We start from the raw sequence: 18,095 nt of genomic DNA, 5'->3' as shown, positions 1-18,095 counted from the left end.
GCTCGACGGACGGCAAGATGGACGTGTGGACTGTGCTGTACGCGGTGGCGGGATGCTCGCTGCTGGTAGGTGTGGACTTGTAGCCGGCAGTGACGTTGGGAAGTCTCACCGTGTCCTGTGCTTTGACTGTAGTCATTCCTGGTGACCAAGGCGCGCGCGCCGGGCTTCCGCGTGGACGGCAAGCACGTCTTTATCACTGGCGGCAGCTCCGGCATCGGACTGGCCACCGCCAAGAAATACGCGGCAGCTGGCGCCAAGGTCTCCATCATCGCTCGAGACACCAAGAAGCTGGAGGAGGCCAAGCGGGAGATTGAGGCCGTGAGCAAGCACGCCGATGCTCCAGTGTTCGCCCAGTCTTGCGACGTGGTCGACCCTGAGGCGGTGAAGAAGGCCATTGAGGCTGCGAATGCGTTCCACAAGCGAGCAACGGACCACGTTGTCTGCAGCGCTGGCACGGTCGAACCTGGCTACTTCATGGAGCAGGACGTGGCTGGGTTCAAGCGCTCAATGGACATCAACTACTTCGGGTGCCTTCACGTTGTCCACGCAGCGTTGCCTGGCATGATCAAGCAGCACGACAGCGAGGGCGGCAAGGAGGGAGGGCAGATTGTGCTGGTGGGTTCGGCCTTCTCGCTAATGGCCTGCATTGGTACTACACAGTACTCGTCCTCCAAGTACGCGGTTCGGGGCCTGGCCGAGTCGCTGCGCAACGAGCTCAAGCTGTACGACATCCGAGTGAGCGCGTTCTACCCTGGCAACGTCGACACGCCCATGCTTGAACACGAAATGGCACTCACGCCCCCGGAGACCAAGACAATCGAGGGAGTGAGCACCCCACTCGCACCCGAGGAGGCGGCGCAAACGCTCGTGAATGGCATCGCAAACGGCCACTTCAGCATTACGACAGACCCGCTCGTGTACCTGCTTCGCATTCTGTCGAACGGAGTGACGCCGATGCACAACACGGTGCTGGAGGCTGTGGCACTGCCGGTGATCATCGTTATCCAAGTGGCCTTCCTCTACTTCATGGACGGAGTTGTGCAGTATTCGCGTTGGAAGCGAGCCAAGCAACACAAGAGCGAGAAGAAAGATCAGTAGCTGCTAGTCCACGCCACAGGCTCTAAAAGCATCATGAATACCAAGAGAAGCGACCCAAGCAGTTCGGCTCAAAAGAGAGGCGCGTCACTCCATTCACACAGCGTCCTTGCAGCCTCTCCTCCGATGTTTTTCTCTCGTCTCTCCATTCCTACTCCCACATATCGTCTATTGCGAGTTGCTGTCGCCACTGGCGCTGGCCAGCGCCTTTTGGACCTGAATCTCCGGCGACAGGTAGCCGCGCTTCTCATAGTTGGTGTAGTACGTGAGCTTCTTGGGGGTCGGGCGCGCCGACTGCGGGATCGTCTCGAACTTGTGCGGCTTGAGCAGCGCGCGCAGCGCCAGGCGGTTGTGGTAGACCGACACGATACTGCCGCCGGCCGCCTCCACGGCCTTGATGGCCGACTCGGAGGCCTGCGAGACCTCGATGTCCAGCTTAGCCGTGAGGTGCTGGCTGCCGTTGCCCAACAACTTGACGCCGTGCTTGACGCGCGAGCACGTGACGATGCCCGAGTCCACGAGGTCCTTCATGGTGATTGTCTTGCTGGCATCCAGGCGACCCATGTCCACGAACAGCTGCAGCTTGTCCAGGTTGAGCGTCTCCATGGGCGTCGCGAACTTGTTGTTGAAGCCGCGCTTGGGCACGCGCTGGTACAGCGGCGTCTGGCCGCCCTCGAAGCCGGGGCCGCGGCCGGCGCCGCCGCCCGAGCGCGCCTTCTGTCCCTTGTGTCCGCGGCCCGAGGTCTTGCCCTTGCCCGAGCCGATACCGCGGCCAAGGCGCTTGCCGCGCTTGTGCGCGCCGTCGTTGTCGCGCAGGTTGTTGAGGCGCACGCCCTCGAAGGCGGGCACAGCGGCCGCAGCCGCAGAGCTGGCGAACGCCACGCGCGCGCTGCGAGCGACGGGTAGAGCCCGCTCCAGCGCCTTGAGACTCCACATTCCGACTACTTAGCGAGGGAGGCTACAATGCCCGTAGGAACGTGTGGACCAAGCTCAGTCGTACTTTTCTTAGGGCGATCGACACACACCAAACGCACACAATAGTTGAAGTGCTACTTACCGGTATACCGGTACAGAAAAGGCAAATGCACGTCAAGCTGATGACGATCCCGTTGAATTGAGCTCAACTCTCTCTACTCTCACTCTCACTTGCGCCTTCAGCCATGCGCAACGTCGTGGGCATCGCGCTGCTGGACGAGCTGCCCGACCTCCGCTTCGACGCCAGCGACGGACGCTCCAGCTCGCTGCGCGAGTACTTCCTCGGGTCGTGGGGGCTACTGTTCTCACACCCGGACGACTTCACGCCCATCTGCACCTCTGAACTGGGCGAGGTAGCGCGACTGGAGAACGCCGGAGAGTTCAGTGGGCGCGGAGTAAAGCTGCTGGCCCTGTCGTGCAACGATGTGGCGAGTCACAAGCGCTGGATCGTCGACATCGAGAAGTACTCGGGCGCCAAAGTGAACTACCCCATTGTGGCGGACCCCAGCCGCCGCATCGCGGCGCAGCTCGGAATGCTATCACAAGACGACCTGGACAAGGAGGGCATGCCACTCACCGTTCGCACTCTATTTGTGCTGGACCCGCAGGCGCGAGTTCGGCTGATGCTGACGTACCCGGCCAGTACGGGTCGCAACTTTGTGGAGGTGCTGCGAGTGCTGGATTCGCTGCAGCTTACTGACGACAAAAATCTGGCGACGCCAGTGAACTGGAAGCAAGGAGAAGGTGTTTGTATTAATCCGCAGATTTCGCCAGAGGAAGCGGTGGAGAGGTTTCCGGACATGCAAGTGGAGGACTTGCCTTCGGACAAAGACTATCTGCGCTTCACAAATCAGTATTAGGAGGCTTCAAAGCATACTTGCGGGCTCAAGTAATCCCGGGGAAAACACTAAAAGTGGTGAACGATAGAATGCCTTGGAGCTTGAACATTAGTTGTATCGCAAAGATGGCATAGCGGTTCGAGTAGACAATGGCACTATTTGCGCGTTCGGCAAGCCCGGGGAATGTGCTTCGAAGTACGATTTTGTATAAAGCTTTCAACCGCACGATAGCAGTAGCGAGGAAAACACGGTTCAGTCTTGAGTACGAAAAGCGTCATTAGTGATGTCAAATATCTCTGTCTTTAGTTGTGTAAAAGCTGGTCGAAACCTCGCTGCAAAAAGTCTGCGAGTTGGGCATTCGGCAACTCCAAGTCCAGCGTGCGCGTGGGTGTGACGAGAGAAACGTAGCACTCATAGCGCGCCACGTTCCCAGACCGTTTGAGTACGGCAGTCTTCATGCCTCGCGCAACCTGAATCACGTCACCGAGAATGACACTCTGCTCTAGTCGCGCGTGCTTGCCTTTGCCCACTCGATCCGCCGCACCCATAGCCTTTTGCCAGAATACTCGCTTAAAGTCCAGGTCAGTGAATATGAGTCGGGGATGTGGTCGGCCACGGCGCCCATGCTTGACGGCCTCGAACCCATCTAACAACAGTTCCCTGAAGGTCTCCATATCCACCGAAGCTGCCGCTGTCTCCAAGCTCGTCGTGCTGCTGTTGCTCCGAACACTACTGCTGCTACTGCTTCTGACACTGACGGTATCACGCACCACTACCGACTGGATTGACGATTTCGTAACCTCAGTGGGTCCGCTGAGCCCTCTGAATTTGCCCGTTGGTGTCGGTAAAGGTCGGAGCATTGGTGCTGGAGGTGGAGGAACTGCGTCGTTGTTGTTTGCGTTTTCGCTTCGGAGAGGGAGAACTGGAAGGGGTAGAGCAGCCATCAGAGACGATGGTAGTTGGTTGTTCTTCCCTTGCTCAGCGCTATGCGGTGTTTTCTCGTTGTGTTGTTGCTGTTGCTGCTTCTGCGGACTCGCACGTCGCCTGTCGCTGATAGAAGTTTCGTCGTCCTCCCAGTCGTACTGGTACTGCTGCATGTCGTCGTCTTCGTTCTCCTCCGATGTTTCTAGAATGGTCTCCGGTCGCTGGCGGAAATTTGCCTTCACAGCGGCATTCTCCATTTGTTGGTCCTGGTTGTTACTGTTGTGCAAGTGGATCTGGCGGGGTTTGGCTACCAGAGAATGAAGCAAAGCTGACACGTCTTCTAAAATCACCGTTGGAGATTTGGAAGCGTCAACTCGATGCACAACACCCTGCGCTCTAGCAAATAGTTCGTTTGTACCTTCTCCAAAGGTTCGATATGCCTCGAATCGTGGTGAAAGTCGGTCGCTCGTATCATCGCGGCGTCGTGTTAACCTTGCACGAACAACCGGATCACGTGGGAGGTGAGTTGGCGAGTGGAATATGGACCCTGTTACGGGATCGAAGCGCCGTCCGCAAATTCGAGCGATGCAGTCTGCTTCCGGTAAATCGAGCAAAACCACGACAGCAGGACAGAGGTCTGGTTTGGCCATCAATGTTTCGGCTTGATCCGTCGTTCGCGGAAAACTGTCGAGCACCCAACCAGCTCGGCCTCGCACCAGGCAGGTCGCTACCTTGGCCTCCACCATGTCGAGCACAACGCGATCGGGGACAAGCTTCTTTGCGGCAATGCACCGCTGGGCTCTACGACCGGCGGTGGTCTGCGCCTTTATATTCTCGCGCAGCAAGTCGCCGGTGGCGACGAGCTCTAGGTTGAACTCCTCGCATAGGAGCTTGGCGAGCGTCGTCTTGCCTGATCCTGGTGGGCCATTCACGAACAACTGAAGCACCATGACCTCAATCGCGCGGTGTCGTGTCTGCAAATGCCAGAGAAAGAGGTGGTGAGGCAATTGCGACTGTACCTCATGCGATGATGCGGTGAGGTGATGGAGAAACAAAATAGCTGGAGATCCGGTAAAGATAACCGGTAAGCGATTGCAGCGCAGTCGCAGCGCGTTCAGCAGCCTCTACTTAGTTCGACTTTCACAAATCCCTTGCATTGTAGATTTTTCATCATAAACGTTCGGTGACTTGGGTCGTGTTCACTAAAACACGAGATTCGATGCACAGTTTGGAATCCAAACAAAACTTGAGATCTACATGAAAGCTTCTGTCTGCTTCGACCAACGACTAATATTGAAACGCAACAATCGACTTGGTTGCCTACATCATCCTGCCGGCATCCTCTCTATCGGTGCCTTAAACGCTATACTATCCCACACGGCCATTTGTCGGCTTTGGGTGGACACCTGTCTACCTTCTCATCGGTAGCGCGACAATATCGCTTTCAAACGATTTACAGCTGGCCCACGCCAAAGTTCTGGCTGCAGAGGCCAAACTTCTTCGCAGACTTGGGGCTGTAGTAGCTGGCCACCTTCTTCGAGTTGGACAGCGCCGCCGATTCGCGGTAGCCCGTCAGCGTACCGCAGTTGGACACCACGTTCTCCACGCAGCTGCGTCCGAGCGCGGACTTGCACGCCGACTGCATGGTCGAAGACGGTGCGATGATGGCGCCCACAGTTTCCGTGTCGTGCTTGTTCGGGATGGCCGTGTTCTCGAAGAAGGTGCCCTCCAGCAGCACGTTGCCGTTTTGGAGGACGTCGAACGAAAAGCCCGTGTTGTTGGCCCAGTAGTTGTTGACGGCGTGAATGACCGAGTTCTCGGCGACCTTGGGTGAGCGGCCCGACGTGTTGTGCACGAAGTTGTTGACGAGGGTCACCTGTGTCTGCGTGCCCAGGAAGAGGAACGTCCAGTAGTGGTTGCCGTCGCACGTGGCCGAGTACTGAGTGGCGCCGTCGAACTCGCAGTTGCTGATGGTCATGCTCTTGACACTGGCCGAGCCGGTGGCGATCATCTGACGACCAAGGTTGGAGATCTTGACGTGGTCGATCCACACACGCTCCATCGGCGTCTTGCCGTCGTTGAGACCCTGGATGTAGATAGCGTCACCACCCCAGATGAGGTGCGCGTTGAGCTGCGTGATGTGGATGTTCTGGATGATGACGTTGTTGCCACGGATCCACAGGCCCTTGCCCTTGATCACTCCGCTCGTGCCGAGGCCGCGGAGGGTCTTGTTGCTCGAGACGATGAGAGGGTTCTTGGTGGCCGCGATGTCGTACGTGATCTTGACGGAAGTTCCTTGCACGCACCCGCCAGTGTTAGCAAAGCCACCGCTCTGCAGGATGACATCCTGGCCCTTGTAGCCGTTGTTCTTGGCAAGGCAGTCGCGGTGGCTCTTAGGACGGCAACCGGTCTCGGTTTTTGTGCCCTCCGAGCCGCGGAAGTCAAAGGTCTTGGTGAGGACAATAACGCGCGGCTGCGAGTCCATGAGGTAGTTCCGCAGGTCGCTCAGCGAGGCGGGGTACACGGGGGCAATGTTGCCACCGCCGGTGGTGCCTGCAGCGAGGCCCGGCGCGGAGCCCGTGGAGATGCTGGTCTTCGTGGAAATACCTTGCTTCGTAGACGTTTGGGCGACCGGCGAGTCTTGCAGCGCTGTCGTGCTGGACCCGGCCTGCGCATTTTGCATGGCGAACGCAGCAATGGCGACGATAACGAGGCGAATAATCTGCATTGCTGTTGCTGGGCGTTGGAGACTTGCGCTGTGCGAAGCAAAATTGACAATGGGCAGCGAGTGCCTACTGGAGGTCAAGCTGAGGCAGGTGCCGGCGCGTCCAAGGACGGAACTCCTTGACGTCGCGCGACGAGCTGACTGACAGAGGGAGTGGCGGGCAAAGCACTGAGCAAGTGAGCGCGTGACAGGTCAACGAGACCAAATGGTAGGGACTTGATACGGGGCGCAACGTTACATTTACGTGGCCGCACCTGCTGGGATCGCGGCACCGAGGTGACAAGCAAACGCTCAGGTGCCAGCCACTGCTCAAACATCTAAACACCGCATGTGCTTATATTAATAGTTGCCGTGACAAATGGCTCAAGTGTCTGCTGAAAACTTGACCCTCAAGTTTTGGAATCGATTCGTGTACAGTAGCATGAACCTCATCACGACGGGCTCGTCATGTGAGGTTTACATATCGAACTCTCTACTGTACGCTCTGCTACGACGCCCACGATGGGCTGGCGTTCAATGGCGGGCCGTCATAACAATCGACAACGCCTCGACAGGAAATCCACAAACGCAAAATGCGGTAGTCGCTGTTTGCAGTTAGATTTGAAGAGCAGAGCCATGGCAGAAGGTTCGCAAGTGTGCGCAGTGCGGCATAGCCCCCAAGTTGCTTCTTCGACGGAATCGGCTGGACATTCACCACTTTCAACCTCGTTCTTACCATTTCCGGCTCTACTCAGTAAAATGACTTCGGTACAGAACAGTACATACGTATTTTAATACATGAAGAATGTCGTGATAAAGACTATGTACGGCATCGACGATAAAGTTGTCGTGATAAAGACTACGGCATTGCTCAATCCGATTTGGCGATGAAGTCGTCTCTCAGATACTGTACATGTACAATAGTTCACTCTCTCTATCACGTTTATTTACGCGATTCTTGTATGTTGCATGGATGTTTTCGCGTCCTCATCAAGAAACTAATGTCAGTTTGGATAAACTAAGTGCATGTACCACTCAATTTACAGTATATAGTATGCTCAAGAAGTACAGAATGGCACAACGTGCTATGTTGAGCCATTCTGTACATATATTTGCATGGATTAACAATCTCCAGAGCGCTAGGTCTTCACTCTTGCGAAGGTCAAATCGCGTTGCACATTCCACCTTATGGTTAACGCGAACCATTAGGTCATCTAGGGAGTTGGTCACCACCTCGGCAAATATCGCATCTTTGGTGATAAAGTATAGATCCTCCCGAGACCATGCCAAATCGCACGAGCGACCTATTAACCTACAAAAGACTAGGTAATTCGGGATAATCTATGGTTTTTCGTGTGCAAATCAATCGCTCAAGAGAGGCAATGTAACTATTTGAATATCACGCTTTTCTCGAACTCCTGCACTTGAGCACTCCCGTGCCAACTGTAACGCGCTTACGCTCGCTACCCTTCGATCTTATCCAAGTGCATCGACTCGAGCATGCACTGGTTCGATCGGGAGCGAGATCAACACGTAGAGGCGCGGGTTCTGAGCGAAGTATGAGGGGGCATACTGCTTGCTCGGTGTGGTAATGCACAGACATGGTATTGAATTGGTGCGAATATGAACCCGCTAGCATGCGAGGACACATCTCGGCATCTGTCCAGTCACCAGCGTACCGGTCGAGATCATTAACTGGGGTTCGTCAGTGTGCAGGCAGCACTGGACACACTTACACTGGTATTTTGACTTTGTCTTGTATGTGGGCATGGAAAAGTCTACGTAAATCGGCAGAACACACAGCTACACGCTGAAAAAACCGTGATTTGCTGGGAGATCGATTTAATCACGATATGCTTGCTGTTTTTTGGTTGGGGTTGGGGTGACGCCCTCCCTCGGGAACTCGTGGCTAGCGGATTACTGCTGCGCGCTTCTGGCAGGCCCTCCAGGGGGCCTGCTCGTCCCTAGCGGGTCTCCACTTCTCCCCCCAGCCACCACCACCTACTAACACCCTCTCCTCCCTCCCCCCACGACGATTGCGCGACACTAACCGATTCAGACTTGGCACGTTTAACGTCCAGTCATTAGGTTCGTTACACAAGCAACAGGACACGCTCCCGCAGGACCTCCGACGCTACCGCATCGATGTCCTCGGACTCCAAGAAACCAAGATCTACACCCTTGACCAGCGACGCATTGGAGACTTCACCCTCCTTACGCTGCCGGCCACCCAAGAGCGACATGGAGTTGGATTTGCCATCTCCCCCCGGATTCGCCCCTATCTCGACCGATTTTGGGCACACAGCGACCGCATTGGTGTTCTTCGACTCAAGCTTCCGCATGCGGGGACTGTACACATTGTCACGGCGTACTCCCCACACAGCGGCCGCCCCCTCACGGATGTCGATCACTTCTATCATGACCTCGATACTCTGCTCAATAAGCTGCCCAAACGCGACATCACGTTCGTGACCGGCGACTTCAACGCCAAACTTGGACAGCGCGACGCAGGAGACGCCTACATGGGCACATATGGACGCGGCACCCGAAATCGGAATGGGCACGCCCTAGCTGACTTCTGTTCCACTCACCATCTCTTTGCTACAAATACAGGTTTCAGGAAGCCAGCCCGCCACAGAACCACTTGGACACAGCGGCGGACAGACCACTGCATCTATAACCAGATCGACTACATCCTGTGCCCTCAGAACTGCCGCCGCCTTTGCACGGACGCTCGGTCCTGGGGCGGGACCCTAACAGCATCAGACCACAAGCTAGTCACAGCCGACTTCGTCCTCGACGCCTCGACTCACAGAAAACGGTTCCGTATCAACGCCCAACGACAACGAGATCTTCCACTCCGGCTATCAAGGGACCGCCTTATTCACGACGAGCTTGTCCGAGATCAATACGCAGAAGCACTCCAGAAGACACTATCAAACACGGCCGTTCCCCCGGGAAGCACTATCCTACAACGCTGGGAAGCCACATTTCAAACAATTCATATGGCTGCCGAAGTGACCATTGGACTCTCCTGCAAAACTACCCAGCGACAGCGATACCCGGACCAAGACCTACAACACCTCTCAGAGATACAGCGGGACCTCCGACTGCGCATCTACAATGACCGCACGGCTAACGTACAAGATCTACGCACTGCTCGAAACAAGGTCCTTCACCAAATCCGCGAGCGATGTCGCGACCTTGCCAACCGAATCCTCGATGAAAAGGTCTCCCACATCGAAAACATGAGCGACTCAACACGGATGTACGCAGCCGTTCGAGAAATTGCTCGTCGAGGGCACCAGCCCCTACTGTTAACGGATGCAGAAGGTAAGTACATCCTGCATAAAGGCACAGCTAACACACTTGTCAAAGCCCATTTCAAAAACCAGTTCCACAGCTCGCAGCGACGCGCAATCACCCCGGACTGTGATCCACGACCGCTCACTTCCCCGATCAGAGTAGATGAGGTTGACGCAGCCTTCCGTCGCCTCAACAACGGAAGGGCCTCTGGCCCTGACGACATACCAGCGGAGTTACTCAAATATGGATCCTCTGTGCTAACCCCCCACTTCGCTGAGATTATCAACGACAGCCTTACACAAGGTCAGCCCCTCAAGCTCGGTGAGGGCACGCTACTGTGTCTTCCAAAGCCCAACAAGCCAAGAGGAAAGTGCTCAAGTCTTCGCCCGATTGTACTTCTCAACAGCATCCGTAAGGCACTGTCGCTCATCGTACTTTCACGGATATCCCCTGCAGTGGACAAGTATTTGTCCCTCACCAAAGCGGATTTCGCAAGCACCGAAGCACTGCTGACGCTGTCTGGGCCCACAAGTGGCTCTGTGCCCGCGTACAACGCTACCGTGAAACGATTCATATACTCGGCATTGATCTCTCGCGCGCGTTTGACACCATCGACAGGGAAAAGCTCCTGGACGTCCTCGCGACATTTCTACAAGAAGACGAAATTCGCCTGATCAAGCTCCTCCTAGCGGACACGACTCTTTCACTACGAACCGGATCCAAGACGCTGCAGCCGTTTTGCAGCAACATCGGGACGCCACAAGGCGACTCACTCTCACCTGTTCTCTTTGTGATTTATCTAGAAGCAGCGTTGCGAGACTTAGCAAGCCACCTCGCCGTCCCCAGGAACCTGCTCGAACAAATGGTTGTCTACGCGGACGATGCAGACTTCATATGTCGTGACCCCAAGCTAGCCGAACGGATCCAACAAGAAGCCCCTGCGGTGCTCCAGCGCTGGTCCCTCACAATGAACGAGTCCAAGACAGAACTAACAATACTCCAACGCTTCGTCGGCCCGTCGGGTTCCACCCGCCACGCCCGCGCAGCTGAAGAGAAATGGCGATCTACCAGGAAACTCGGTACCCTCCTCGGTGACTCAGAAGAACTCACGCGACGCAAAGCCCTAGCGGCTTCAGCGCTCCGTCGTCTATGGACTATCTGGCTACGACCTCACTATATTTGTGACAGCACCCGACTCCGCCTCTACAACTGCTACGTCCTACCAATACTGCTCTACAATTGCGGGACCTGGGCACTCACACCAACCGAGCGCAACAGCCTGGAACGATTTCATCGCCAACAGCTTCGCCGAGTGCTCCACATCCGCTTCCCGCAGCGCATGTCTAACTCTGTCCTCTACGAAATTTGTCAGGAACGCCCAATGCGGCACCGGGTCACAGCGGCTCGATGGCGCTTGTTCGGCCAAGTTCTCCGCCGGCCGGACATCCCCGCGTACGTTCAGATGGCAGACTACCTCAACAGCTCGACAGCCGGGACATGGCGCGGACGCCCACGCTCCACGCTGCCAACCGTTCTTGATGCTGATCTCGTATCTAGCGGATACGCCTTCCGTCTTCGCAATAGCGCAGACTTGGAGCAACTACGACAGCTTGCAACCGCAAGATCTCAGTGGAAAGTCCTGGAAAGGGCTATCGTCGACGCGCTGCCGGCGAAAGGAGACCCGACGTATGCGGACACCACTCTATGCCGCCGACTAGCAAAGCTGAGCCTAGCGCAGGCGTAATGTGGCTACGCGATAACGTAATACATTACATTACATTACATTACATGCTTGCTGTCTCGAGAAAGATGTGTCTCCTCAGAGAACCACCACTTATTCGCGCAGTTAGGCCGGTTCTCAACCGAGGCGGACGCATGCTGTAACGGGGTTACACGTACAAGTGGCTGCAAGCCACTTGTGAATTTAACAGATAGGTTATCTGTTAAACGTTTTGGATACTTCCTCACATTGGTGTAAGACACACCGATGGATACATTGAAGTGGACCACCACAGTGAGTGGTCCACACACTAAAAGATCCTATTGGTAGAAAGCAGCATCTTTCTACCAATCAGAGACATGCATATTAGCGGGGCTCTGACAGCCAGCCGCTGCCAACCCTTTCATAGATGATAAACAGTTTTTAGCAGATTTTAGAGGAAGATCAATTTACAAACAATACAGTTCTCATTTTACCTAATCTAAGTCACTTGGAATCCTTTTGTTACTTAACTTATATTTGTGTATTCAAATATAATTAACCTAAGTAATTACTAAGTACTTACGCTTCCTCATACACGTTGCGCAACGTGTAAGCTAAAGTAGTGAGTCAAGTTAGACCCACTACACCTGGTAGCACTTTGTAGTTCGTCCAACGACCGACTGCTTGACGTTCGTACGCGGCGTACGAACGCGGAGCCGAGAACCACATGAGCACGGAGGTGCCCATGGAGAGCTCCAATACGCCTGCAACGCATGTTGCACGCGCTGACTGCCCCCACCTGTCTGACCCAGAGTGGGAGGCCCTCCAACGACTGTCAACAGTCATTGGAGAAGCGGCGATAGCTACAATGCTGCGTACGCTATCGCCGACGGAGCAACATGGTGTTGCTCTGGGCTTCATCATGAAGGAGCAGCGTGATGCTGCTTCCTCAGTGACGGCGTCGTCAGGGACGACACCGCGTGCTCAACCATTAAAGTTGAGCGTAAGCAATTATGTGGGAAGAGAGGGCGAGCCTCTCCTCCGATGGCTTGTCGAACTCGACACAGCCATAGCGGCCCGACGCATCGTCGACCCGCTGTCGAAGGTCGCGTTCGCCATGTCCTGCCTTGGCGGACGCGCAAGGAGTTGGGCGTATGGACGCCGACTCTCCGATCCTACGTGCTTCAGCACGTACGAAGTGTTCAAAGAGGAGCTCAAACAAGCGTTTGAGCCCCCGCAAAAAGAGTTCCGGTCGAGGGCGGAGTTCCTCGACCTTCAGCAGGGTAAGCATGACGTCCATGCTTACGCGCAGCGCGCACGATATTTGGTATCAAATATCGTGACTAACCGATTGACGAGGCGACCAAGGTCGTCACGTTCATGAAGGGGCTTAGAGATGGGCCTGTGAAGACCTATCTCTTCCGAGAGTACCCGAGTACTCTCGAAGCTGCAATCACTCTTGCCATGCAAGAAGAGTTTAGCCTGCGGCAGGCTAAACTCCATGTAAACGTACCGAGGCCGCAACCGCGCCCGGTAGCGAGGACGGGAGGTCCGGAGCCAATGGACCTCTCGAGCGCAACAACTGCTGGTTACCAGCAGCAGGGAGCTAACGTGCGATGCTTCCGCTGCGGAAGGATCGGTCACTTTGCACGGGAGTGCACAGCTCCCATGCCCCCTGGAGGTGGCCGTCGTGGCGATGCTAGGCATCGCCGCGGACCAACAAAAACGCGAACACCCAGTAGGCGCGGGGCGCCCTACTGGTAATGCAGTCGCGCGTGCCGACATCGGGCACGCGACACTGAGACTGCAGCCCCAGTGAGACCAGCTCTCACTGCAAGAAACAAGATGACAGGCCAAACCTAGTCATCTTGAAGGTTTACTCGAAGAGAGCGAGTGACTCTCTTCGAGCATTGGTATGAACTCAGGCGCGTCGAACAACTTTGTTCGACTACGAAGCCTGTCAAGACTTGACTTCGAGGAGGTAGATACACCTCGAAGTCTTCTGGAGGTACGACTGGCAACAGGTGCCATCGTGAAGACCGAGAAGCGCGTCGTGAACGTGCGCTTCTCGTACAAACAACGAGTGTTTGTCGAACACTTTATCGTCCTGGACCTGGACGATAAGTTCGACGTGGTAATGGGCATGCCGTGGCTTGCACGGCATGATCCGGTGATAGACTGGAAGAAGCGCACGCTCGTGCGCTTCGGGCGCGATAGCGGAACAGAGAGCGATGGCCCTGTTACCGCAGCGCACGCACCAGCAGGTGCGCGCGGCTCACCAGTCGAGACAGCGCTTCATGCTGCTGTCCCGGAGTGCCCAGGAAGTGCGCGAGGGCGCGCACAAGTGAGACCCACGTCGGCAATGCTGCCGACGTCGGAAGAAAAGATGTGTTGGTTCCGGGAACCAACACCCACGTTCAAGCGTGTAGGGACAGTCCCTGACCCGAAGCGGTCAGGTCGACAACGACGCGTCGGCTCCGGGAGCCGACGCACCCTCATGAGGGGCTCCGCCAATGAATGGCGTCGAGGTGACGAAGGCGTGTCAACTCCGGGAGTTGACGCTGCAAACAGTGCGGACGGTTGCAAACGTACCGCACTGACGCAATTACATGCTGTCGTGCAGCCGGGCTGCACGACGAAGCGCTATGCGATCAAGCCGGGCTTGATATCGCACGCCCGCAGACAGGGTCTGCCGGCGAGAAGGGACACATTACCGTGCAGCCGGGCTGCACGAAGGAAAATGCGGGCTTGATACCGCGCGCCCGCGGACAGGGTCCGCCGGCGAACGACTGTCCACGGCCGGGCCTGGACAAGAAGAACAACTGTGCGGAGCCGGGCTCCGCACAACAAGAAAGACGGCGCAAGCGGAAAACGCTGCGCAAGTCTCGGTCCGGGACCGAGACGCAACAAAACAGTCTGCTGGGCAGACTGCGGCGGTGACGCCGAATGTCAAGACGCTAAGCGTCTTGACGCGCACCGATACTGGAATCCAGTATCGTGACATGGAACTCGCTAGTCCTCCGACGACGGCGTCGGAGTTGACTTCGCTTCCAGCCATGAGCTGGAAGCGCTTCACGCGCGACTTGCACGATGGACGCATCGAGCAAGTCTGCGTTCTTCGGACAGCGAAAGAACGACGAGCGAGAGCGAAGAGCTGAGACAGCTCTTCATGGGAAGTACCACTGAGAGTGGAGACACTCTCAGTGCGAAGACACTCGAGAGCGCTTCGAGGAATAAGGTTGGGACTCGCTAAAGTCGAGTCCCTATTACGAATTACTGAGGGAGTACAAAGACGTACTCCCGGAAGACATTCCTGCGGAGCTTCCGCAGGATAGGGGCATTCAGCACGAGATTGATCTCGTGCCGGGCACGAAATACTGTGTCACGCGGCAGTGGCCACTGCCGCGAGAGCAAGTGAAAGCGATCGACGACTTCTTTGAAAGTCGTCGTAAAAGCGGACAAGTGCGGGAATCAAAGTCCCGCAGTGCTCCGACGTTCTGTGTCAAGAAGCCACAGGGCGGATGGCGCATCGTTCATGCCTACAACAAGCTGAACGATGCGACGGTACCGCGAGAAGATGTTATCATCGATTCGATGGCCGGGAGCACCGTTTACAGTGCTCTCGACTTGCGAGATGGATTTTATCAAATCCTAATGCGTGAGAGCGATATCCCTCTCACGGCAGTGAGCACGCCAAGCGGCATGCTCTGGGAATGGCTAGTAATGCCACAGGGGCTTAAAAATGCCCCTGCGACTTTCAACAGGTGCGTGACGCACTTGTTGCGCTCGGTGCGCGACTTCGCACCGAGCTACTTCGATGATGTATTCATCCACAGCCGGGCTGTGGACGGAAGACGACGTAGAGATGCACAGGGTGCATCTCCGGAAGCTTCGCAGAGCTTATGCGAAAGCATAAGCTCTACGCGAACCTGAAGAAGTGTATCTTCGGGGCGAGCGAGATACCCGTCCTCGGGTGTCTCGTAGGGAAGAATGGTGTTCGCCCTGACCCGGAAAAGGTCAGAGTGATCAATGAATGGCCAACGCCTTCAAGTGTCAAGGAACTGAGGCAGTTCCTTGAAGCGTACATGCTTGTGCAAGTACGTGGGCAAGATCCGCCCCGCTGTCACAGCTTCTTAAGAAGGAAGCTGTGTGGGATTGGACAACCGATTGCCAAAGGCATTCGATGCAGTCAAGCGGGGCTTGACTGAGGCGCCGATCTTGTCAGTGGCTGACCAAGATCGCCCATTTCACGTAGTGTGTGACGCATCCGATTTCGCGATCGGATGCGCGTTAATGGCACGATCACGAGGGCCGTGATCGTGTCGTCTACCAATCACGTCAGCTGGAAGCCAGCTGAGCGCAACTATCCGGTGCATGACAAGGAACTCCTTGCCATGAAGTATGCACTCGCAAAGTTCCGAGTGTACTTGCTTGGGAGTAGACCATTTGTGGTCTACACCGACCATGCTTCACTGCGCACCGCAGTGAAGTCGCCACATTTCACAAAGAATGGCGAGATGGCTCTCATTCTTTGCGGAGTATAACTTCCGGGTCGAATACAAACCCGGAAGATTGAACGTGGTGGCCGACGCGTTATCACGTCGGCCGGACTATGCAGAAGCTGTTGACGTCAATGCCATTGACGCCATGCGATCGAGCAAACCCACATCATCTCTGTTGGATGATGTGAAGGCCGCGTACGCGCACGACGCGGACGCGAAGCTCTTGCTGGCCTATGGCACAGCGCCTTCTGACAAGTCCCGTCAGAAGCTGCCCAAGCATCTTCGAGCGCGTGCACACCGCTTTCGTGTGCACGACGACTACTGCTTTACAATGCAGTCGACGACAACGCGGATCGCGTTGTCGTGCCAAATGACCATGACCTGCGACTCAGGATCATGTACGAGTATCATGATGCCCCGACTGCGGGACATCTCGGACGTGAGAAGACTTACGTCCTTCTCACGCGCGACTTCTACTGGCACCACCAGTATAGTGGGTGCGCAAGTACATCCGTGCTTGCGAGGTATGCCAACGCGTGAAGCCTGCGCCATTCGCGCAGGCTCCACTGTAATCACTACCGACTCCGTCGGAGTGTTGGAAGTCCATGTCTTTGGACTTCATCTTTGGTCTTCCCGGATAGCGGAGGAACACCGGTGTTGTGGTCTTTGTAGACCGTTTCAGCAAGATGGTACATCTTGCTGCGGTGCCAGCAGAGGTGACCGCGAAGCAGACAGCCCGTCTGCTCGTCGACATGGTGTTCAAACACCATGGCATGCCGACCGACATTGTGTCGGACAGAGACCCGCGCTTCACAGCGCATCTGTGGCAAGAAGTGTTTACACTTCTTGGGAATAGCTTTCCATGTCGACTGCGGATCATCCGCAGACGGACGGTCAAACCGAGCGCGTGAATCGCGTGCTCGTCGATATGTTGAAGAGCTACGCTGACTCGTTCCAATACTGGAGCGAGTGCTTATCGATGGCAGAGTTTGCCATCAATATCAGTGCGTGCCTTCGGTATACTTGCTGGCGGACTGGGGCCAGGGGAGGATCTACGCCTGCAATACAGCAGCCGCAGAAACCGCTGACACTTGCACAGTGTCTGTAACGGTTACACGTACAAGTGGCTGCAACCGCTGTGGAGGCAACAGATGGGTTATCTGTTAAACGTTTTGGATACTTCCTCACATTGGTGTAAGACACACCGATGGATACATTGAAGTGGACCACCACGGTGGTCCACACACACCAAAAGATCCTATTGGTAGAAAGCAGCATCTTTCTGCAATCAGAGCTGCATATTAGCGGGGCTCTGACAGCCAGCCGCCAACCCTTTCATAGATGATAAACAGTTTTAGCAGATTTTAGAGGAAGATCAATTTACAAACAATACAGTTCTCATTTTACCTTAAACTAGCTACTTGAGTCTTGTCTAAAGTTAACTTATATTTGTGTACTCAAATATAATTAACCTAAGTAATTACTAAGTACTTACGCTTCCTCATACACGTTGCGCGTGTAAGCTAAAGTAGTGAGTCAAGTTAGACCCACTACACCTGGTAGCACTTTGTAGTCCGTCCAACGACCGACTGCTTGACGTTCGTACGCGGTGTACGAACGCGGAGCCGAGAACCACATGAGCACGGAGGTGCCCATGGAAGCTCCAACACGCCTGCAACGCATGTTGCACGCGCTGACTGCCCCACCTGTCTGACCCAGGTAGGCCCTCAACCTCAGCAGTCATTGGAGAAGCGGCGATAGCTACAATGCTGCGTACGCTATGGCCTCAGTGACGGCGTCGTCAGGGACGACACCGCGTGCTCAACCATTAAAGTTGAGCGTAAGCAGTACGTGGGAAGAGGGCGAGCCTCTCTCCGATGGCTTGTCGAACTCGACACAGCCATAGCGGCTCACGCATCGTCGACCCGCTGTCGAAGGTCGCGTTCGCCATGTCCTGCCTTGGCGGACGCGCAGAATTGGGCGTATGGACGCCGACTCTCCGATCCTACGTGCTTCAGCACGTACGAAGTATTCAAGAGGAGCTCAAA

General features: G+C 55.5%; 4 protein-coding genes across 5 annotated transcripts; 2 read left to right on the top strand and 2 right to left on the bottom strand.

Moving 5' to 3' along the window:
- Positions 1-17: 17 nt before the first annotated feature.
- On the top strand, positions 18-1,098 carry IUM83_14560 (putative 3-ketodihydrosphingosine reductase; the record flags this gene model as incomplete). The annotated part of the gene is made up of 2 exons (XM_067939316.1): positions 18-65; positions 133-1,098. The coding sequence occupies 2 exons, from the start codon at positions 18-20 to the stop codon at positions 1,096-1,098; spliced, it is 1,014 nt and encodes a 337-aa protein (XP_067793635.1).
- Positions 1,099-1,263: 165 nt separating this feature from the next.
- On the bottom strand, positions 1,264-2,031 carry IUM83_14559 (Ribosomal protein L15; the record flags this gene model as incomplete). Its single annotated transcript, XM_067939315.1, has 1 exon — positions 1,264-2,031. One exon carries the CDS (start codon positions 2,029-2,031, stop codon positions 1,264-1,266), a length of 768 nt encoding a protein of 255 aa, XP_067793560.1.
- A 224-nt stretch (positions 2,032-2,255) lies between these two features.
- Positions 2,256-2,930, top strand: IUM83_14558 (thioredoxin-like protein; the record flags this gene model as incomplete). Its single annotated transcript, XM_067939314.1, has 1 exon — positions 2,256-2,930. One exon carries the CDS (start codon positions 2,256-2,258, stop codon positions 2,928-2,930), a length of 675 nt encoding a protein of 224 aa, XP_067793596.1.
- Positions 2,931-5,286: 2,356 nt separating this feature from the next.
- Positions 5,287-6,561, bottom strand: IUM83_14557 (the record flags this gene model as incomplete). Of its 2 annotated transcripts, none has more annotated exons than XM_067939312.1 (1): positions 5,287-6,561. In XM_067939312.1, the coding sequence occupies one exon, from the start codon at positions 6,559-6,561 to the stop codon at positions 5,287-5,289; it is 1,275 nt and encodes a 424-aa protein (XP_067793564.1). The 2 variants fall into 2 exon arrangements, with proteins under 2 accessions (XP_067793564.1, XP_067793563.1); XM_067939313.1 differs by having other exon boundaries at positions 5,287-6,516.
- Between the last annotated feature and the right edge of the window lie 11,534 nt (positions 6,562-18,095).

The sequence above is a fragment of the Phytophthora cinnamomi genome (assembly GCF_018691715.1).
Source record: "Phytophthora cinnamomi strain GKB4 chromosome Unknown Contig28, whole genome shotgun sequence".
In the NCBI taxonomy this organism is placed as follows: Eukaryota; Oomycota; class Peronosporomycetes; order Peronosporales; family Peronosporaceae; genus Phytophthora; species Phytophthora cinnamomi.
Note: the sequence above shows the minus strand (reverse complement) of the source record. Positions and strands in the feature narration are given on the sequence as shown.